This window comes from Saccoglossus kowalevskii, chromosome 19, assembly GCF_978046115.1.
Source record: "Saccoglossus kowalevskii chromosome 19, keSacKowa6.1, whole genome shotgun sequence".
Taxonomy (NCBI): domain Eukaryota; kingdom Metazoa; phylum Hemichordata; class Enteropneusta; family Harrimaniidae; genus Saccoglossus; species Saccoglossus kowalevskii.
The window spans coordinates 9,789,154-9,810,048 of NC_140659.1; the positions used below are offsets into that span (position 1 = coordinate 9,789,154).

Genomic DNA, 20,895 nt, shown 5'->3' on the forward strand with positions numbered 1-20,895 from the left:
CATTCAACTTGAACATTCTTAAATAGAAGCAGCTATTATTAGGAGACGAATTGTGTAATAAATCCAGTATGTTTTTTTTTTTGCACATATGCTATGCTGTATGGAGATGCGGAATGTAATCGACACACTTTCTTTTAAAATAATTCATTCAACTCTTTGGCGGTAACTGCCTCCGCGTGTGAACAAATCTCAATTAAGTGGTACAAGCCACAATCATACCAGCAGAAAATGTTATTTCAAAATAAATTACTCCAAAAAATCCAATATAAACTTGAATTATTACCCAGCTTACTACTACCCTGGAATGAATATATTTTACCTTTTTTTCAAATGTTGCATATAATTTAGTGTTATTGCGTTAATACGAAGTATAAACATTATTGTTGTTTTCCTTCTGGTTGTTACATTGAAGCTTTTTTTTAAAAGCTTGGAAACCATGAGAGAAAATCTACATTGTCAAAAAAAACTCGCTTGTTAGAGGTACAGCGCCCTCTCTGGTTTCCACAATCAACAGCTTCGGTTCGGAGGTCAATGAACCTTATCTCGAGTTGTTTTTTTGTTCATAAAAAAATGGCGTCGACCACTGGCACTGACTCGACAAAATTATCGGTAAGTCAATACAGAACTATGGTTCTTCTGTGTTTGAAGTGTGTAGTTATGCATGTTTGTGATAAGTATTCATACACGGCACAAAAATGATTAGAATGTATGGCTTTGATCTTATGGTATGTCCACATAACATGTACCGGTAATCGAGTAAACCAACCCGCACTGATCGGTTTAAAGTTTGTTGACCTCTATTCGTGCTATAATCTGACCTCGATTTTATGTGACTATGATACTAAAGGTGAAATTTTACGTTCTAGACTGTTACACATTCTCTGATATTCTCAGCTGAAATGTGGATAGTATAAAAAGCGTAAAGACCATTTTCGATGGCGGCGTGAACGTGAACGTGTTGCGATACATTGGACCCGGTCAATCGTACAACAAAGAGGTTTTTTGGGTACCGTAGTCAGCCATCGTCATGTGTAGATCGCTGGGACATGGTCAATTGAGTGCATATAATGCCGGCTGACTGCGAACATTAACATATGCATCCATGCGGCGAATTCGGATCCAATTTTAAGGTTTACGTTGAAGTTCATAAGCCTACTCATGATTTGTTTAAAGTTTGTCATAAATCGCATGACAATGATTATTGGTTTTTTATGTAAAATTCCATGGTAACATAAAATGGATCCTTCTGTGTGTTACAATATCGAACTTATCAAAAATTTGACACATATTATTTCGAAAATTACTATTTTTAGAACAATTCCATAGAACAAAGTTAAAGCAAATTTTTTTTTTATTTTTTAAACTAATTAAATCCAGGATATTTAAAATAATTTATGATAATTGCATGTTATTCACAGCTCATATTGGAGATAATCTGTTGATATTTTTTTGAGCACATTATTTGCATTATTTCCTGCGAATGACGTCTTTGTCATATGTGCATCTTTATATCCACATGAAAACTAACCAGGAGAATGAGAACATACATGTGTATCGTATACCATGAGAGCACGTACAGTGTGTTACTTGATCAGGATGCGTTCTCGTGATTTTTGTGGAATATGTAAATATTTTTTGTATGTATGTAAAACAATTTGCATTGCCAATTTATGGACTCAGAATATACATGTATCTAAAACTAGCATATGTTAAGTATTTCTAGATATCTTGCTAAGTACTGAGTAAATATGAATCTTTAATGTTAAATTGTATGAACATGCACCGATTAACCACATTTAGGGATGAAGTCGCCCATGGGTGTTACCCACAGTCAGCTGGCGCACACGTGATAATAAAATAAATGCGATATTTACTATATGGGGGCCGCCATCATGAATGCCGCATAAAACTAAATAAGAGACAAGTTGTGAAACGTGTTTTACAGATTCCTACAAATCAGGACAAAAATACCAATCTTTCACAAAAATACGGTTCGTATATCAGGTGTGCGCCAGCTGACTGTGGTGTTACCATATAACAAGACATCATCTTGCCAAGTGAACTTTTAGCGTTGGTTCTTTGCTGAAAGCAGATAAACCATCTCAATTCTGAATAGTTTCATTGTCAATATCGTTAACGATTCCGTAGTATGCTTATACTACAAAGACTGAATTCAGAGTTTCAGTCTATGTGACGTTGTTGCACAGGGTCCAAAGATATCGCATGCCTGTGATCATCAAATACCGCAAAATATTGCCACTGCTAAAACAATAGAACACCGTGAATATCACATTGCTCATCTGATAATACCGGGTATTGCTCGAAGCAATATTGATATTTTCTCTCACGCTACATGTACTCACTGGTCATGTCAAAACCATTAGGCTGGCATATACAAGAATTTACTAATGCACATACCCAGTTTTAAACTGTATTTAAAAATCTGGGTGAAAAGGTGAAAGGGTGAATCAGAGTTCAACAAACTTTGCTGTGACAAAACATATATATTCAATCTTACCATGAACCTAAAACTCAAAACAGCTGAAATAAATTGTTATTTATTTTACTTACATGTTAATTTATTAATTTGTTGTTACACAGTGGGCATACCTGTATTTATAATGTAATATGTATTTTGGTGTGACACTGGTATTTGACCTTGTCTTGGTGCAAAATGTCATGATATATGTATGGTAATCAAATCAAACATGGACAAGGTACTGTACTTGGCTTTTATGATGTAAACTCCGTAGTACTGCTTATCAAGCAATATATGTCAGTCAAGAATTTAATTGAACTTTGCATGACAGATGTATCCTACATTCTATAGGTGTATTCACTCTTCACCAAGATAGAATTACTCCCTCACCCATGGCTGACTGCCCCACAATGCGTATGGTTTGGTTCACTATCAGATGGCATTGTCTGAATTGCATGGTTTCTGAAAACTTGATAAACCCCTGCATGATTCTATCTAGAAGGTCACATATTTGACCTTGGTAAAATACTTAGATCTGATTGGACGTGCCTCTAAAACATGTACCCAATCAAAGGTTCCCTATAGTTGCACATGGCAATGGATATCAAAAAAATGGTAAGATGTCAACTTGGCGAAGAAGAGGCGCTTTAAAACATACTCTAATCTGACAAGTACAGTTGTAAGGTGATGGTCGAATAAAGAGACCACATCTCAAAGAGTAATGAATTTCTCGAAAATGACTGACTACTTTTTTTAACGTTTCAAACGTGTTGAATCTCAATTACATCTGATTTACTGCTGTTATAGAGTTGCATACCGGTACAATATGTCACCTCACTGATGTTTAGATTGGCTACAATGATATCAAAAACCGATCATGTATTTTTCCTTGCAATGGTTTTCCAATTTGTTATCGAATGAGATAACATTCACCCTATTCAAAAAATTAACAAATAATGTTATGAATTCATTAATATTCATGCTCATGGAAACCAATGAGTTCTATGAGTATGTTTAGCTGAATATTCACTGGGATTTAGTTTAGTGCAGTGGTAACCACCAGCAAAATGAGCAAGAATGAAACTCAGTGAATAATAGAAGTATGTACCACACAAAACATGTACCGGGTATATATAGAAAGTCAAGAAGAAAAACTTTTAATACAGAGACATACCATTATTTGTTTTTGTTGCAGGGGTTGACTGAGTTCATCCAACAATACAAGACTTTGTTAAAACCATACGCGGATACTGCTTTAGTGTATGCAAATAATTGTAGAACGGCCGTGAATACGTATTGCGATGATTGGGAACCGTGGCAGATTATTTTATGCACATTAGGTCTGACCGTAGCTGTTATATGGATCTATCAATTCCTATTTGACCATGATCTAAGTAAGTATGCATGCGTTTGAAATATGCCATATAACTCTTTTTGGTTGTTAGTTAAAATTAAAGTACGCCCTCTAAAAAAATAACTTGTTTTTTTTTTCTTGTAAAATTAATGCAATTTGCTGTAGATTCAATGATAACTGACTTTTAAAACCTACCATGTGGAATTGAAGCATCAACGCCAATTGAGCAGAGGTTGATGGTTGAACCTCCCATGGTTGAATTGTACGCTTGAATCCATTCTTCGTTTTTCAAAGTGTGGCTGTTTGCGATATGTATACAATTAAAGAGGCATGCTTAAATTTTGAACAACTGGAAAAACCAAGAGGGGGGTCATGTGATTAATATAGTTATTCTGGGTTTTTATTTTGCTAGAAACACATTTCCTGGGTCAAGGGAAAGCTGCAAAATTTTTTACCAGTTCACATTTCCTTGTGACTCATTGTGACTACCTCAACTCAACTAATCAAAATCATGAAAATTAACACCGAAAAACATTGTCTGAGAACTGGCTTAACTTCAGTACCTCTGTCACTCATACATATTGATGAATAATATAAGCATGAATTTTAATTTCAATTGTTTTTTTACACAGGTCCCTGGCAAAGATTAAGCAAGTTTTTTTTCAAAACTATTAGAAAAATACCTATTATTGGACCAAAGGTAAGTCACTTGCTATGTTCACGTTACGGGATCTCGGCACGTGTCGAAATTTGTAATCCTTTGTGTTTGCAGAAGGATTACAGCAGTTACATTCACATTAGTTGGGACCCACTTAGGACCACCTTGGCTTGAGCGGAAATCACGCCCGCATCCGTCAATCTGTTATTTGACCAAAACATGGAAAACGATACGCATATGATAATAATAATAATTGCTATATTGAAATTATATTCATTTGTTGTTATGGTATTTATTACGAGTCATCGTGCACTTGAACGGCAAAGAAGATTCAAGATTCGGCATGTGCCGAGATCTCTAACGTGAACACCACTATTACAGCAAAACATATATAGGTCTATATAGTACAATACTTTGTTACATTAAATTTGAACATTATGGTGTGTTTTTTTCAAAATGAAATATAATATTCTTGTTTATTTTAGATCCAGCAAGAGATTGAAAAGACAATGCGTGAAATTGAGAGCAAATTGTTTCCACTCGGTCCGGGACAGAGGTACGTCAATCAACTACCTGACAAGGGAATAAAAGAAAATGAACTAATGAAATTAATTGAAGATAAATATCATGCAATAGGTAAGACTTCAAGGAATATTACCGGTATAAAAAAAAAAATTAAAATACAATCAATTGAATCATGTTTCAGTGAAATGTCTCTTTTTATTTCAGAATCCCATAACTGGGAGAAGGGCATGGTTTCTGGCACAGTGTATTGTGGGAGTCAAGACCTAACAAGGCTGACTGCCAAGGTATAGCAATACCATTCTACTTTACTCCCCTTGCATGCACTCTATCTTCTCATCTTACAATATAACATTTGATATAATTAAAACCTAATATTTATGCTTTCAGGTTTATGGGGAGTTTGCCTGGGCCAATCCATTACATCCGGATGTGTTCCCGGGTCTTCGTAAAATGGAAGCCGAGGTGGTAGCAATGTGTGTTCGAATGTTCAATGGTGGACCAAAAGCATGTGGCGCGGTAAGTTTCATACCAACTACTGTATTTGTTTTATTGACTCCCATGTGCGAAGCACAAAATGGGAGTCTTTGCAGTTAGTGTGTCTGTATGTGTGTATGTGTGTATGTGTGTATGTGTGTATGTGTGTGTGTATGTGTGTATGTGTGTCCGACTGTTCCACTGCTATCTCAAGAACCATACATCGTTTTTTGATGAAACTTGGTGCATAGATGCTCTGGGCCAATGCGCAGATTTGATTAGGTTTTGGTAAAAATCCATGCTCGTTAATTACCTAATTTGCATGATAATTAGCTATTTTTTAGCTGTTCTATGACTGTTCCACTGATATCTAAAGAACCACTCATTGGATTTTGATGAAACTTGGTACATAGATGCTCTGAACATATGCGCAGATTTGATTAGTTTTTGGTAATAATCCGTGGATACTAATTACCTAATTTGCATAATGATTAGTCAATTTTCGGTTTTTCCACTGATATCTCAAGTACTAATCATCACATTTCAATGAAACTTGGTACATAGATGTCATACGACACTGCACAGACCTGATAGTTTTTATGGTAATATCAGTACATATTAATTACCTAATTTGCATAATTAATTAATTTTCAGCATTTGATATAAGTAGTTAGCATTACATTTCAATGAAACTTGGTACTTACATACTCAAGGACTATGCAGAGATTGATTGTTTTCGATAAATATTTGTGCATATTAATCACCTAATTTGCATAATTAGTTAATTTTCAGCTTTTCCACGGGTATCTCAAGTACTAATCATCGCATTTCAATGAAACTTGGTACATAGATCCTTTAGGACTATGCAGAGACCTGATTAGTTTTAGGGTAAATAATTGTGCATATTAATTACCTAATTTGCATAATTAATTTTCAGCTTTTCTACTGATATCTAAAGTACTAATCATCACATTTCAATGAATCTAGAATTATGCAGACCCAATTAGTTTCCGGTAAATATTTGTGCATATTAATCACCTAATTTGCATAATTAACCAACTTTCACACTGATATCTCAGGTACTATACATCACATATCAATGAATGTACATGGATGCTGTAGGACAATAGACAGACCTGAATAATTGTGGGTTAAAATCTGTACATATTAATTACCTAATTTGCATAATTAACCAATTTTAAGCTTTCACACTGATATCTAAAGCACCGTAAAAACTCCAAACTTTCGACCGGTTTTAAATAATTGGTGTTAGAAATGTGACGTGTTTTTAGAGTCAAAATTAAGGTGCATTTTCGGACGGTCGAATTTTTCAGAATAGAAATCAGCAAATGAAAAAATGGAGATGATAGACAGTGTGCTTCATTAGTTTTTAAAAAATGCAATGTCCGTCAATTGACGTAAACTTCCTCATGTTTCACGGTAAAAGCAAAGGTCGTGGCCGAGTTGTAACTCAAAATCTAAACAAAGTCATCAATCAGTGAGTATTATGACAAGCAAAACAAAACATCAAGACGCGGAGAAGAGGTCAGCACAAAACTAATAGGTCAAAAGACAAAGCTGTCTCGCACTACCTAGGAAAACTTGCAAATGTTCGAAGTACAGGTACCCATTGGACAAAAGATACATGGAAGTTTAGCAAACTATCTCCCCGACCCAGTGCAATGTATCCGGTTAGAATCAAAGCTCACGTGTCCCTTATTTGAGGGACCAAATTCTGCCGTAAATTCGCCCTTGGATTAAAAAATAAAATGGGATTTAAGAAAATAAAATGGGACTTTTAAGGTGTATTTTGGCGTCATTTTTTGGACATTTCAATCAATCCTGCCGGCTAAAATAGAGTAAGTTTTACCGTGGTCATTGACGTCTGTCTATTCAAGAGTACACGTGTATGATTTTTATCGTGACTAGCGTGAGCGGGTAAGCTTCCTTTCGAGAATGAGCTGTTATCACTGTGAACAATGTTAAATTATTCTTCAGATGACCAGTTTATTTTTTAAAAACAACTAATTTTTTTATTTAAAAAAAATCATGCCGTTTTCGCATCAAAATCCAAGCCAAAATATCGTACTACAACACCAATCTCTTCCGCATTGCGTTCAATAACATTAACATATTTAAATAAGCTATGGTAATTTGAACACGTTGGCATCATCCAGCTTTTTGATTGGTTAATTAGCGATTTGACCTATTTGACCTAAGAGAACATGGCGGATATCCTACAGCATCAAACGTTTATACGAGACCGGAATCATTCGCTTACGATGAAACTAAGTTGACTTTTATTTGTATTTCATAACCATTCAACAAATTTATTTTGTGTACATTATTATAATCACTACTGAGTACAGTAATAATCAACAATTCAGAAACACAGCATGCCGAGATTTTTGTGTTCGTTTTTATTTGAAACTTCGTTTATTTAGAATATATTTTCGTTACCAATAAAATAAAAATCTCTCAGTCAATCAGAAACCCGGATTCATGCCTTCGAGGAAGGTCCCGTTTGAACGCTCACATCGGTTTTTTTTTCGTTTGGGGGAAAACTAAAACTGGTCGCAATTTTCGAATAAGAATGAGTCGGCAATTCTTAGTGGAGTCGAAAATTTGGAGGTAAATAAAACACCGAACCCCGGCAAATAAATAGGCGGCCGAATTTTTAGAGGGGTCGAGATTTTGGAGTTTTCACGGTACTAATTATTCCATTTCAATGAAACTTAGTACAAAGATGCTCTAGGACAATGTACAAACCTAATTAGTTTGGGGTAAAAATCTGTTCATATTAATTCCCTAATAAGCATAATAATTCATAATTTTTTGGTTCTAATCACATTTCAATTAAACTTGGAGACATAGATTTTCTGTTACATTGCGCAGACCTCATTAGTTTTACACTCAAATCTGGTCATATTAATTTTCTGATTTGCATAATTAGTTTTCAGCTAAGTAATTTCGAATTATATTTAATGTGTCTCCAATACTCTCAGCACATGGGAGTTCTTTCTAAGCTTTCTTTGATTAGAATTGCAGGTAAATGACAGAGATGTGTTTATGGTCAAATAAGTAAATTTTAATTATGCAGTGTACATTAGATACAATATTTGGTTTATGTGCATAGCTATTGGAGATGTGTTTCTAATTTAATGCTACACACTGGTACGTGTATATATCTATTAAACAAGTGTCAGTAATTTCCACCGATGTGTGCAGAATCAATTGCTCATTGTTTAACCTTTTCAGTGCCGTATATGGAATAAATCTTGCATGCATCTCTTGAAATATAGAATACTGTAGTGTAATTTGTGATGTAATACTACAAAGTGTAATTTGTGTGCACTAGTATGATGTAATACTATAAAGTGTAATGTGTGTGCACTAGTATGATGTAATACTATAAATTGTAATTTGTGTGCACTAGTATGATGTAATACTATAAAGTGTAATTTGTGTGCACTAGTATGATGTAATACTATAAAGTGTAATTTGTGTGCTCTAGTACGATGTAATACTATAAAGTGTAATTTGTGTGCACTAGTATGATGTAATACTATAAAGTGTAATTTGTGTGCTCTAGTACGATGTAATACTATAAAGTGTAATTTGTGTGCACTAGTATGATGTAATACTATAAAGTGTAATTTGTGTGCTCTAGTACGATGTAATACTATAAAGTGTAATTTGTGTGCTTTAGTATGATGTAATACTATAAAGTGTAATTTGTGTGCTCTAGTACGATGTAATACTATAAAGTGTAATTTGTGTGCACTAGTATGATGTAATACTATAAAGTGTAATGTGCGTGCCCTAGTATGATGTAATACTATAAAGTGTAATGTGTGTGCACTAGTATGATGTAATACTACAAAGTGTAATTTGTGTGCCCTAGTATGATGTAATACTATAAAGTGTAATACTATAAAGAAAGTCTGGTGGTGAAAAGGATTATGTAATTTAAATTGTAATGTGACTTATTATCTAATGTGTCACATGGTGTGTTACATACATGTTTCTTTTCTGTTTCTCAGGTGACAACTGGTGGTACTGAAAGTATTTTAATGGCATGCAGAGCCTACAGAGCTATAGCCTATGAGAGGGGAGTTAAAAGACCTGAAATGTATGTATCACCGACCTGTTTAGTCCAGGTGGCTAATACTGCATTGTTTTTATTAGCCAATCACCGACCTGTTTAGTCCAGGTGGCTAATACTATCGTACATTGTTTTTCTTATCCAATTACCAACCTGTTGAACCATGGTGGCTATTAATGTAGAATACTTTATTTTTGCTTGCAATTTAACTTTTAACATATATTCTACATCATGTTAAACATATCAGCAGGCATTTATTGTGTTTCAAAATGGCTGACATGTTTCAGTGTTGTTTACTATTGCCCTACAGGAGCTATGTCATGTCAATGACTTATTTATTATGTGTAATTAATATTGTTATGTGAATTCATAGTAAATGAAAATAATTATTGTTTTTTTTTAATGATCTCATTCCAAAGTCAAAAACATTGGTCAAAATTGGTGGGCATTATTACACAAAATTATTTGTTAAATTAAACGTTTTGCTCGGAAAAAATTTGGTTGCGGTACTAGGAGGGTTAATAAAAAAAATTTATGTTGCAGTCTAGCGCCAAAAAGTGTGCATGCAGCCTTTGATAAAGCCGCTACATATTTTTGTATGAAGGTTGTTCGTGTGCCGCAGGATGAAAATATGCGATGTGACATTAAGGTCAGTGTAACCAATACGGCATCAAATGTAATCTCAATGACGGTGAAACCAATATTGTTGAATATGTGACCTTAAGGTCACTGAGACCGGGTATGACAGGAAATGTGACCTTGAGGTCACTGAGACCGGGTATGACAGGAAATGTGACATTGAGGTCACTGAGACCGGGTATGACAGGGAATGTGACCTTAAGGTCACTGAGACCGGGTATGACAGGGAATGTGACCTTAAGGTCACTGAGACTGGGTATGACAGGGAATGTGACCTTATGGTCACTGAGACTGGGTATGACAGGAAATGTGACCTTAAGGTCACTGAGTCCGGTGTGACAGGAAATGTGACCTTGAGACTGGTGTGGCAAGGAATGTGAACTCTAGGTCGCTGAGACCAGACATGTCAGGAATTTGGTTTCAATGTCACTGAGACCGGTATGACCGGGGGGGGGGGGAGGGTGTCTCAAGGTCACTGAGACCGGCATGGCGGGAGATGTGACCTGAAGGTCGGTGAGACCGATATTGTGGAATATGTGACCTCAAGGTCAGTAAAACAAAATGATGGAAGCTGTGACCTCTGGGTATAACATAAATTGACACTTTCTGGTCAACTGCCCCCTCCCAGGGATGACCATATAGGTTTTTAATTTCATGCAATACTTAACAATTTGAAGAGTTTACCTGCCCGGGAAGAGGGTGTCAGAATTAAAATTAAGTTTCTCAGTACCAAATTTCAAATGTGCTGTGTGTATATTACATATTCTCTATTTTTTACATTCATAATAATTGTCAAATGCAATCAAAATATCTGTGTAATATGTTTTTATATCCTATCCAGGCTATGGAGAGAATGATCAATAAAAATACCTGTGTCTTAGTTGGATCAGCACCACAATTCCCTCATGGTTCTATAGATCCCATAGAGGATATATCAAAGGTAAGCTACAGGATTCACATGGATAAATGAGTAAATTCAAAATGGATTTAATGGATATGATTTAATGGAATTAAATATTAAAGTTATAGTGCCCTCTGTAGTTGTGTTGCACTGTGTCATGTTTGGTGTGTGTGATGGGTCATGCAACATTTACATTTGTTGTTTTTTTACACAAAATTTAATGTTGCTTCCTGTCGACTGCTGTATGGTGAAAGTGAAACTAATTTGATTTGAATTGAATGATGTTATTCTAAAACTGAACAACTAACCACTATAATGATTGATTGAATTTTGTAGCTTTGTAGGTCTTGAAAATAAAATATGACTGGTGGGCTACCATTTTCAGAAGCTGATAATCCATTTGATTACATAACTTTCTTATTCCCCTTTTTTTCCTGGATATAATTCAGGGTACCTGAATTCGAGTAATAATGATGAAGATATTGCGCCCAAATCCTTAACGATGTTACAGTGCACATTATTACCCTGTAAATATGTATATGAATTTACTATTAACAACCTCCATTGGTAATTGAATATAGAGTACAATATTTAATTTCTCAACAAAAATCAGAGATTTTAAGTCTGTAATCATTTTCTTTTTAAACCACAGCTGGCATTAAAGTATAATTTACCATGCCATGTGGATGCATGCCTAGGAGGTTTTCTTATTGCTTTCATGGACAAAGCTGGTTATCCTTTACAACCATTTGACTTTAGATTGGAAGGTGTTACCAGTATATCCGCTGATACTCATAAGGTGAGGCTCTTTTTAGTCCCCGTTCGGACACAGTCCAAAAACGCGGATTTACCGGTATGTTTTGACACTTGTGCGTTCGTGCGTGTGTGTTTTAATGAATAGGCTTCTAGAGCCATATCTCTGACATGCTTTGACTGATTATGTTCAAATTTTATATATTCATTATACATCACGTTAAAAATATATACATGTATTCAAAATGGCTGATTTTGTTTTAATTAATGCTGTTCCAGAGCAATATCTCTCGTATATGGACTTGTTTGACGATCTGATACAAATTTCAATCATTTTAATGTTAAACAATCATCATAATCATATTCCTGACATGGTTATATACCAGCTATATTACTATAAACAAAAACTATATATCTTAAATTTGATAACTAACAGGGACTGTGCTATGCATGGCTTGTTTTTTTTAGATCAAACTGATTTTCTGAAAAATTTTCTTGGGCGATAATTTTACTATATCAAATTATATATTTTTCAATCTTCATTATAGTATGGTTATGCTCCAAAAGGATCATCTGTAGTTCTATATAAAAATGAAGAAATTCGTTCTGGGCAATATTTTGCATATCCTGACTGGCAAGGTGGTCTTTATGCCACACCATGTATCGGAGGTAAGCCTCTTTTTATCAGCGCTGATCAACATGGTGTAAAATCCAATGCACCTTGCAAAGAAACTGTAGACACATGCACAGAATTTGTTTCTGAGAAAACACTATGTTCATATTGTGCATGTGGTACACAGGCTCTATGAGGAAAACATTCAACATTCAAGGAACTGAATACCGTTAGTACACATGTAGCAGCATGTTTAACATTGTCTGACAAATGGTCTAACATTGGTTTATCATGATAGTATCAAATCATGTCTCTGCAAAGAAAAAAAACTAGTATTTGGTAAGATGCTAGTTCCAGGGCTGAATATTTGGTGTATCTAAAATGGTAACATACTAGTTCCAGGGCTGATTATTTGGTGTATCGCAAATGGTAACATGCTAGTTCCAGGGCTGATTATTTGGTGTATCGCAAATGGTAAAATGCTAGTTCCAGGGCTGAATATTTGGTGTATCTCAAATGGTAACATACTAGTTCCAGGGCTGATTATTTGGTGTATCGCAAATAATAACATGCTAGTTCCAGGGCTGATTATTTGGTGTATCCCAAATGGTAACATGCTAGTTCCGGGGCTGATTATTTGGTGTATCCCAAATGGTAATATACTAGTTCCTGGGCTGATTATGTCGTATACTTAGTATGTAGTCATTGTGGTGCAATCATTGCAGCAACTTGTGCAGTTATGATGTATCATAGACATACCACTCTCATATACTTTGTAGGTAGTCGTTGTGGTGCAATCATTGCAGCAACTTGGGCAGTTATGATGTATCATAGACATACCACTCTCATACACTTTGTAGGTAGTCGTTGTGGTGAAATCATTGCAGCAACTTGGGCAGTTATGATGTATCACAGATATACCATTCTCATATACTTTGTAGGTAGTCGTTGTGGTGCAATCATTGCAGCAACTTGGGCAGTTATGATGTATCATAGACATACCACTCTCATATACTTTGTAGGTAGTCGTTGTGGTGCAATCATTGCAGCAACTTGGGCAGTTATGATGTATCACAGATATACCACTCTCATATACTTTGAAGGTAGTCGTTGTGGTGCAATCATTGCAGCAACTTGGGCAGTTATGATGTATCACAGATATACCACTCTCATATACTTTGTAGGTAGTCGTTGTGGTGCAATCATTGCAGCAACTTGGGCAGTTATGATGTATCACAGATATACCACTCTCATATACTTTGTAGGTAGTCGTTGTGGTGCAATCATTGCAGCAACTTGGGCAGTTATGATGTATCATGGAGAACAAGGATATGTTGAAGCCACCCGTAAAGTTATTGAAACTACACGTTATATCGAAGCAGGGTAAGTTATTTCTGATGAATAGAATTTGTGTTGTTTAGAAATTGCAGATTCTGTGAAAGTTTCTGTCTTCCGTCCATCATATATATTTATATACTGTTATGTAATTTATTTTGGAATTTTTATTTTTACTCAATAGATAAATCAGTGAAAATGATCATTTCAGAGCAGTAAAATGTTCATAAAGATAAATTTCGCTACTTTGAGTCACATTTAACAGACGCAGTCTAAGTTAGGTACAACACTGATTAGTATCTGCTGTAATGTTACAAACATTAATTATTTTTGACAATTATTTTTTTTTTTTAATTTTACTTGATTTTGATGTGGGATCATCTGGGGAAAAATAACCTTAAAATAACCTTTTAGCAAAACTGGTAACTTTGTCAGCCCTGTTTGGTGGTACATAATTTTGTGGAATTTCAAACAATACCGGTAATAGCAAGAATTTGCCTGCTTTTAAATATTTAAAGATGAAGATTTTTTTCTAGTTAGCTATGTGTATCTTCAAGAGAAAACTCACAATAATTAGTCCCCGTTCGGACGAAGTCCGAAAACGGGGACTTTTAATTCGGTCTCCGTCCGTCCGTGTGTCCATGCGTCCATTCTAAGTCATATTTCAGAATCCCTTGGACCGATTCCGTTCATTCTTTGCATGTGCCTAGTACTTTATGTGGGACATATGCAATTCGATTCAAAATGGCCGACTGGCAGCCATCTTGTTTTTTGAAAATGTTGTATTTTGGACATGCGTTGTCAGTTTTTATTCAAATTTAGTACATAGATCATACATGTTAGGATACATGTCCCCAACCGTCCGTGAGTTCCTGAGTCTGTGTGTCAGTGCGTCAGTCTGTCCAGAGTCATATTTCAGAATCCTGTGGACCGATTCCGTTCATTCTTTGCATGTGCCTAGTACCTTAATTGGGACATATGCATATGCAATGGTTTAGCGATTCGATTCAAAATGGCCGACTGGCAGCCATCTTGTTTTTTGAAAATGTTGTATTTTGGACATGCTTTGTCAGTTTTCATTCAAACTTGGTACATAGATTATACATGTTAGGATACATGTCCATGATGATTTATTTCACAATTGGATCAAAGATGGTCGACTGGCAGGCATCTTGTTTTTTGAAAATGTTGTTTTTTGGACATGCTTTGTCAGTTGTCATTCAAACTTGGTACATAGATTATACATGTTAGGATACATGTCCATGACGATTTATTTCGCAATTGGATCAATGATGGTCGACTGGCAGGCATCTTGTTTTGGGTTTTTTATGCGGTATCTTGGACGTGCTCTGTCAGTTTTCATTCAAATTTGGCACATACATGTATTTTATACATGCTAGGATGCATGTCCATAACAATTTGTTTCAAAATCTGGTCAAAGATGGCCGATTGACAGCCATCTGACTTTTTGGCCTTACTACTATATTTCCAAAATTTATGTACCATTTTTATTCGTATTTGGCACATACATCATACATATCAGTGTGTTTCATAATCAGATCAAAGCCAAATCAATGGCCAAATAACGGCTGTTTTTATTTTTGGCCATATTACTACTACACGGAACACATGTTTTGATGTAAATAAACAATCTGTTGTAACGCCACTTGAAACTTAAGTTTCAAGGACACGCTCGCGACAACCCCTTCGCTTTAATATGACGAGCACAAAGAGAACTTTCAAAAATTTAACTGGGACTGTGTCATTTTCAATGACTTGTTTCACTATGATTTATTTTGTTTCTTTTCAGAATTCGTGAAATTGAAGGCCTTCATATTGTTGGCAGTTCTGATGTGAGTGTAGTTGCCTTTGGATCGCTAGACTTTGACATATTTCAATTATCAGATATGATGACTAAACAAGGATGGCATCTCAATCCCCTGCAGTTTCCTACCAGGTAAGTTAGCATTTAACCATAAATCAATATATTAAAAAAAAATTGGGGTTAAGCTAAAAAAAAAAAAAAATCATGGAAGATTATCCTCGAATAATAAAACATGGTTTCCCAAAAAAACCAAAATGGCTGCATTCTAACTTGTTTTCTTTTTATTTGCCTAGCATACATATTTGTTGTACATTAGTTCATACGAAAACAGGATATGCTGATAAATTCTTGAATGATTTACGTCTTGTCACCGCGGAGATGATGAGCAAACCCAGGACAAAGCCAGACGGATCAGTAAGTCACTATTAGTTGTTTTTCTAATTTCGCATTTGCTTTATTAGAATCTCATTTTCAATAGTTGTATACTGAATTATTAAAATATTATTTTTGTCACCATAAAACATTCTTTATCTATGTATCTCTATACTAGAGCTATTTGAGTAGCATTAGGGTAAATTCAGTACTGGACTGCATAACAGAGATGGGCACTGTCGCGTATAGACTGGCAAAGTCAGGACTTCTTTTTTGTTTTACTCCAAAAAATATAATTCATTGTCAATTTAGTCTTTTTAACGTGGTCGCAAAACACTAGCGTGACTGCGAAAGAAATCCAGAGTGAACGCATCTGCAGACGACTCCCTGCGTTGAAGTGAAAATCACTCTTGACTAGCATTGACAACGAATCAAAGTGCAGCTGTGTACGTCATATCTAATATCAATGTACGTAACCTTTCACTTTTGAGGTCCCGGCGATTTTGAAAGACTACTCTTATACATTGGACATTTAAATCGAATCAAAACAACCTTTAAAAGGTCATGTTTACTTTCACACACCCACGCATGAATAATCAATAACATCATGAATAATGATAGCAGTCAAATGCCCGCAGATGCGTCCAGTCGGGATTTCTTTAGCGGTCAATTTTCGTGATCACACTAAAAGGACTAATAGAACAAATAATTATTTCTTTTTGCAAAACAAAAAATAAGTCCCAACTTTGCCAGTCTATGTCGCGTACTGTATTCGCTGGTGCATGCCTGATTAACATAAATACCTAAAAATTCAGTACTGGTACATTCCTTCCATTCTAGAATATGTTTTCAGATTCTTTGCAGATTCTTATTCTATGCATTTCAACATAGCTTTCTTTTTTCCAAAAAAATCTCCATATTGAGAAAAAGAAAAAACACCTTTGGTATGATAAAAATTCACTTTTGGGTTCATTTCAAAACATTGATAGTTCAATTCTTTTATTTACAGTTTCAAGCAACCAACTAATGTCTCACTATTAAATGTTTTGTTTTTTTAAATCTCTTCACAGGCTGCTATGTACGGCATGGCTCAAACCATTCCTGATCGCTCTATTGTTACTCAGGTGGCCTGTACATATTATAATGCCTACTACAGGACCACTCCTTCACCTTTGCTGAATGGAATGGAATAATCTCAATCCGTTCCTCCCACTTCATCTACAACACTTATTAATGCAAGTCATACATGTAGTTTTTACCAATTGTCTTGAAGTTTATTAATTAAGCTATGCAAATGAAACATGATTTTGACGTGTTTGAAATTTACAGCTAATCCAAGGCTTGCTCGAAAGAAGTCAGGGTTAGAGAGAATTCTGGTTTACACAAGGGTTAGGTTAGACATGTAGAAGTATGTAAAAAAAACTTAAAAATATCTTTTCCAAATTGCATAGTAAATAATTAAGTATTTTGAACAATATATCTTCTTAGAGTAATTGTAATGTACAGACAAGCTTTGGAAATCCATTGTGGCTCCAGTTTTTGTTAGATTTTGTTTTCATGGCAACCATGAAAATTTTAAATATGCAATGCAAATATTTGTGTAAAATCTGCATAATGCAAACAAACATGGAATGAGTCAAGAAAGCACACACACAAAAGTGTGTGTGCTTTCTTGACTCATTCCATGTTTGTTTTTGTTTTGTGTTTTGTCACTCTTTTTCATCCATGTGAGATAAAATATTGAAGTGTTGTTTTTATACCCGCAAAATGTTTAGAAACCGAAGACCAACCGGAAAACATTTTTTTTTATTAATGCGACAGAATGAAAATTTACAACATTTTATCTCAGTGATTATTATGGTCATTTCAGTCTTGTGTAGTTGAGGACGAACCAAATTTAGATTTGGCTTTTTAAAACATTTTGACACAGCCATCAAGTGATAGTGTTACAAAATGTTTGCCACAATGTATTACCGGAAAGTTTGCATCCAACTTTTTGCAATTCCTTCAATTATTAACCATTCATTTCAAGGTCATTTCAAGGTCATTTCAAGGTCAGGTTGAAGTCAAGGGATGCAGGATTATTCTAAGCTATTCAAACACCTTATTTTATTTTATGTTTTTAAAAGAGCATCAATTTTGTTAAATTTTTCCATCTATGTAACCAACTACAGTGTAAATACCAAACAATTTCTGATGCAATCTGAGAATAGCAAACAAATAACTGTAAAACTGAGAACTTCATCAATCAAAATATTTATTTTCTGGCACGCTGTTATTTGCATGCCATATCCTAACATTTGGTTTCACAAATTTGCCTCAGTATTGCATGGATGAAAAAAAATATATAAAAAGGCTGCTTAAAATTACCTGTTTTGCAGTGTCACTGGTTTCACAATGGGTAAAATACAAGTTTTTTTATTTAATCAAAATATGGGTATATCATTAATACTAATCTACTGAAATGTTTAGTTTAACCAGTTATAGATAAATTCATATGATATGACCAAATCACAGATGTAAAATATTTGCAGTGTTCGTGTTGAAAATTGTGACTCAGTAACAAGTTTCCATGATGCGACCAGTCTTCTAGCATCATATTTCACACATGCAACATATTTGAAAGTCAATTTCTCATGAATAGACCAAAAAACAAAATGGCGAAACTATTTTTTTTCCAACATTTTAAACAAGGTACACCCTTAAATAGACTGATGTGTCTGTGTGTCTCAGCTCTGAATTCTGATTTGCAAAGAAAATATGTATAAGCTTATAAACATTTTATTTATAAATTGAAATTGTATTTTATTTTATTTTATTTTATAATTTCTAAATTTCAATAATTACATAATATCACACTTTTCAAGAACTCGCTAGTGATTATTATACGGGTAAATGTAATGTTGTAATGAAGATTCATTGAGGTACATTGTGTAGTTTAGTGAATTCTGTCAATGATGCTTATGATTGAATCCTCATATGTGTACAGGTACTTTCTATGTGACCAATTGCATTGTAGCATCTGCTATTTCTGTATATTACAAAATGGTTAATCTGTGCAAGGTGATGCAATGGAAAAGAGGCAGGGTATTTTTTTTTTTTTCAACTTAAAGAGCGACAGTCGTCGTGCCGCGTCCTGTTCGATATTGGACTCATAGTGACGCATACAACGTGTGTAAAATACATTGTTTATTTACATGAAATTCGAACACGCGCTGCGCGACGACCACCGCGCTTTAACAAGCGTAAACATTCTCAGACCTGTGCATATTGTTCGACTAGCGGGGGTAACTAAAAGATGAAATGTTTGATTGTTGAATTATAATTTTAAAGTGACTATTACAAAATTTTCTGTATATTTGACTATTTTCTGTTTTCTGAGATTCCATGTTATGAGTGAAACCATAGTACCTTCCATGGTGAAACTGAACATATAAACAAAATAAAGGTCATAGTGTCATCATCAAATAGGTGATTTTCCGTACAACTGCGAGATCTCGCGAGATGCATGAAAGACGCGCGTCGAACGTCTGCCGCAAAAATCGAACGATTTGATTTTGAACTCGAATTTCTTTATTTCGTAGCGCACATCGACCGGCCGATCTTCGACAGAGGAATATTGCATTCGAATATCCTCACTTGATCGAAATTGCCCATCATCAAATGTGTACAGCACATTATTGACATGGATGTACATTTATTTGCATAATGTAAAATGAGGTATGCAAATTCCATTGCTAACTACCACCAAAAGTTAATGAGAACATGAAATTGACAATTTTTTGCTATTTTTATAGGTTAGTTGAGAAAAAGGAAAAAAAAACTAGTATACCCAAGCTTTTTTCCCCCATGACAACAATCTTCCCTAAAATAATACCGCTCAGTTGCAACCATTTGAATTAAATAAACAGAAATTTACACTTATTAGGCATGCAATTTACAAATTATTTTGTAACCTCAATGTTTATTAAGTTCTAGATTTTCATTTCTTCAGGAAAATACAAAATTATTTTTGTAGCAGTTTGTTGTTACACTAGTTGAGAGAGTTACCAAGAAGAGGCACATACTTTGTCTATATAAATTGTGAATGGTTTTTACAAGTTTATCATATAATATAATTATTATACAATTATTTTAACAATGTTTGCTTATAAATAATGAGTAATATCTTTCATTTCAATCTAATCAGATGCCGCCTATGGCAACCAATACAACTATGTCTTAAAATGTAGTATTTTATGGTTCTTGAAATAAATTATGCAATTTCTCAGTAAATAAAGTAGATAAAATCAATTATCAAATGTGCTGGAGGTTAGCTTTCATTATTCACCCCCCCCCCAAAAAAAAATTAATCTGAAGTATTTTTCATTACTTTTAAGTGTATAAAAATGCTAGCATTGAATCCAGCCAAAATATTATTTGTATAAAATGAATTCTTATTACTATATGTATATGGTTTATATCATTCAAGGGAGAAACCAATATTCTTGCAGGGGGAAGATTGAAATTGGTGAACGATTAAGATTCCAATCAATCATAATCACTAATGGTTTATTTTAGAACCCCAACATGCATTGTTAAAGTGCGCCCTCTATCAGAACAAATTGTTGATTTTCTCTCCATTTGAAAAAATGTTTATGTTTAGGTGAGAAAAACACAATTTGTTTTTTGTTTTTTTTATATACATATTACTGAGTGCAACTAATTAGTGGAACAATGTTTTGATGTATTTTCATATTATAATTTGAAAAGAGCAATATCAATAAATTTATTATGTATTGTTTTTCCAATATCAAATGGTTATTACCACGAGCAAGATTATGTTGTACCAGAAAGTTGTCCCGTACGAAATAGTAAGAAAC

At 34.5% G+C, this 20,895-nt stretch overlaps 1 protein-coding gene across 1 annotated transcript; it reads left to right on the forward strand.

The window, feature by feature from the left end:
* The first annotated feature begins 543 nt into the window (after window positions 1–543).
* Window positions 544–17,648, forward strand: LOC102808498 (sphingosine-1-phosphate lyase 1-like). The gene is made up of 15 exons (XM_085494115.1): window positions 544–609; window positions 3,675–3,873; window positions 4,466–4,533; window positions 4,977–5,127; window positions 5,221–5,300; window positions 5,404–5,532; window positions 9,534–9,622; window positions 10,139–10,244; window positions 11,076–11,174; window positions 11,788–11,934; window positions 12,437–12,557; window positions 13,767–13,884; window positions 15,647–15,793; window positions 15,955–16,075; window positions 17,104–17,648. Exons 1-15 carry the CDS (start codon window positions 571–573, stop codon window positions 17,224–17,226), a joined length of 1,737 nt encoding a protein of 578 aa, XP_085350241.1. The 5' UTR covers window positions 544–570; the 3' UTR covers window positions 17,227–17,648.
* The last annotated feature ends 3,247 nt before the right edge of the window (window positions 17,649–20,895 follow it).

What these genes read in the sequence shown, in the direction of transcription:
- LOC102808498 (XM_085494115.1), top strand. Translation starts at nt 571, where the DNA reads ATGGCGTCGACCACTGGCACTGACTCGACAAAATTATCG. An exon ending in AGATAAATATCATGCAATAG is followed by an intron (nt 5,128 to 5,220) that starts GTAAGACTTCAA and finishes TTTTTATTTCAG; the next exon opens with AATCCCATAACTGGGAGAAG. An exon ending in TATCCGCTGATACTCATAAG is followed by an intron (nt 11,935 to 12,436) that starts GTGAGGCTCTTT and finishes TCTTCATTATAG; the next exon opens with TATGGTTATGCTCCAAAAGG.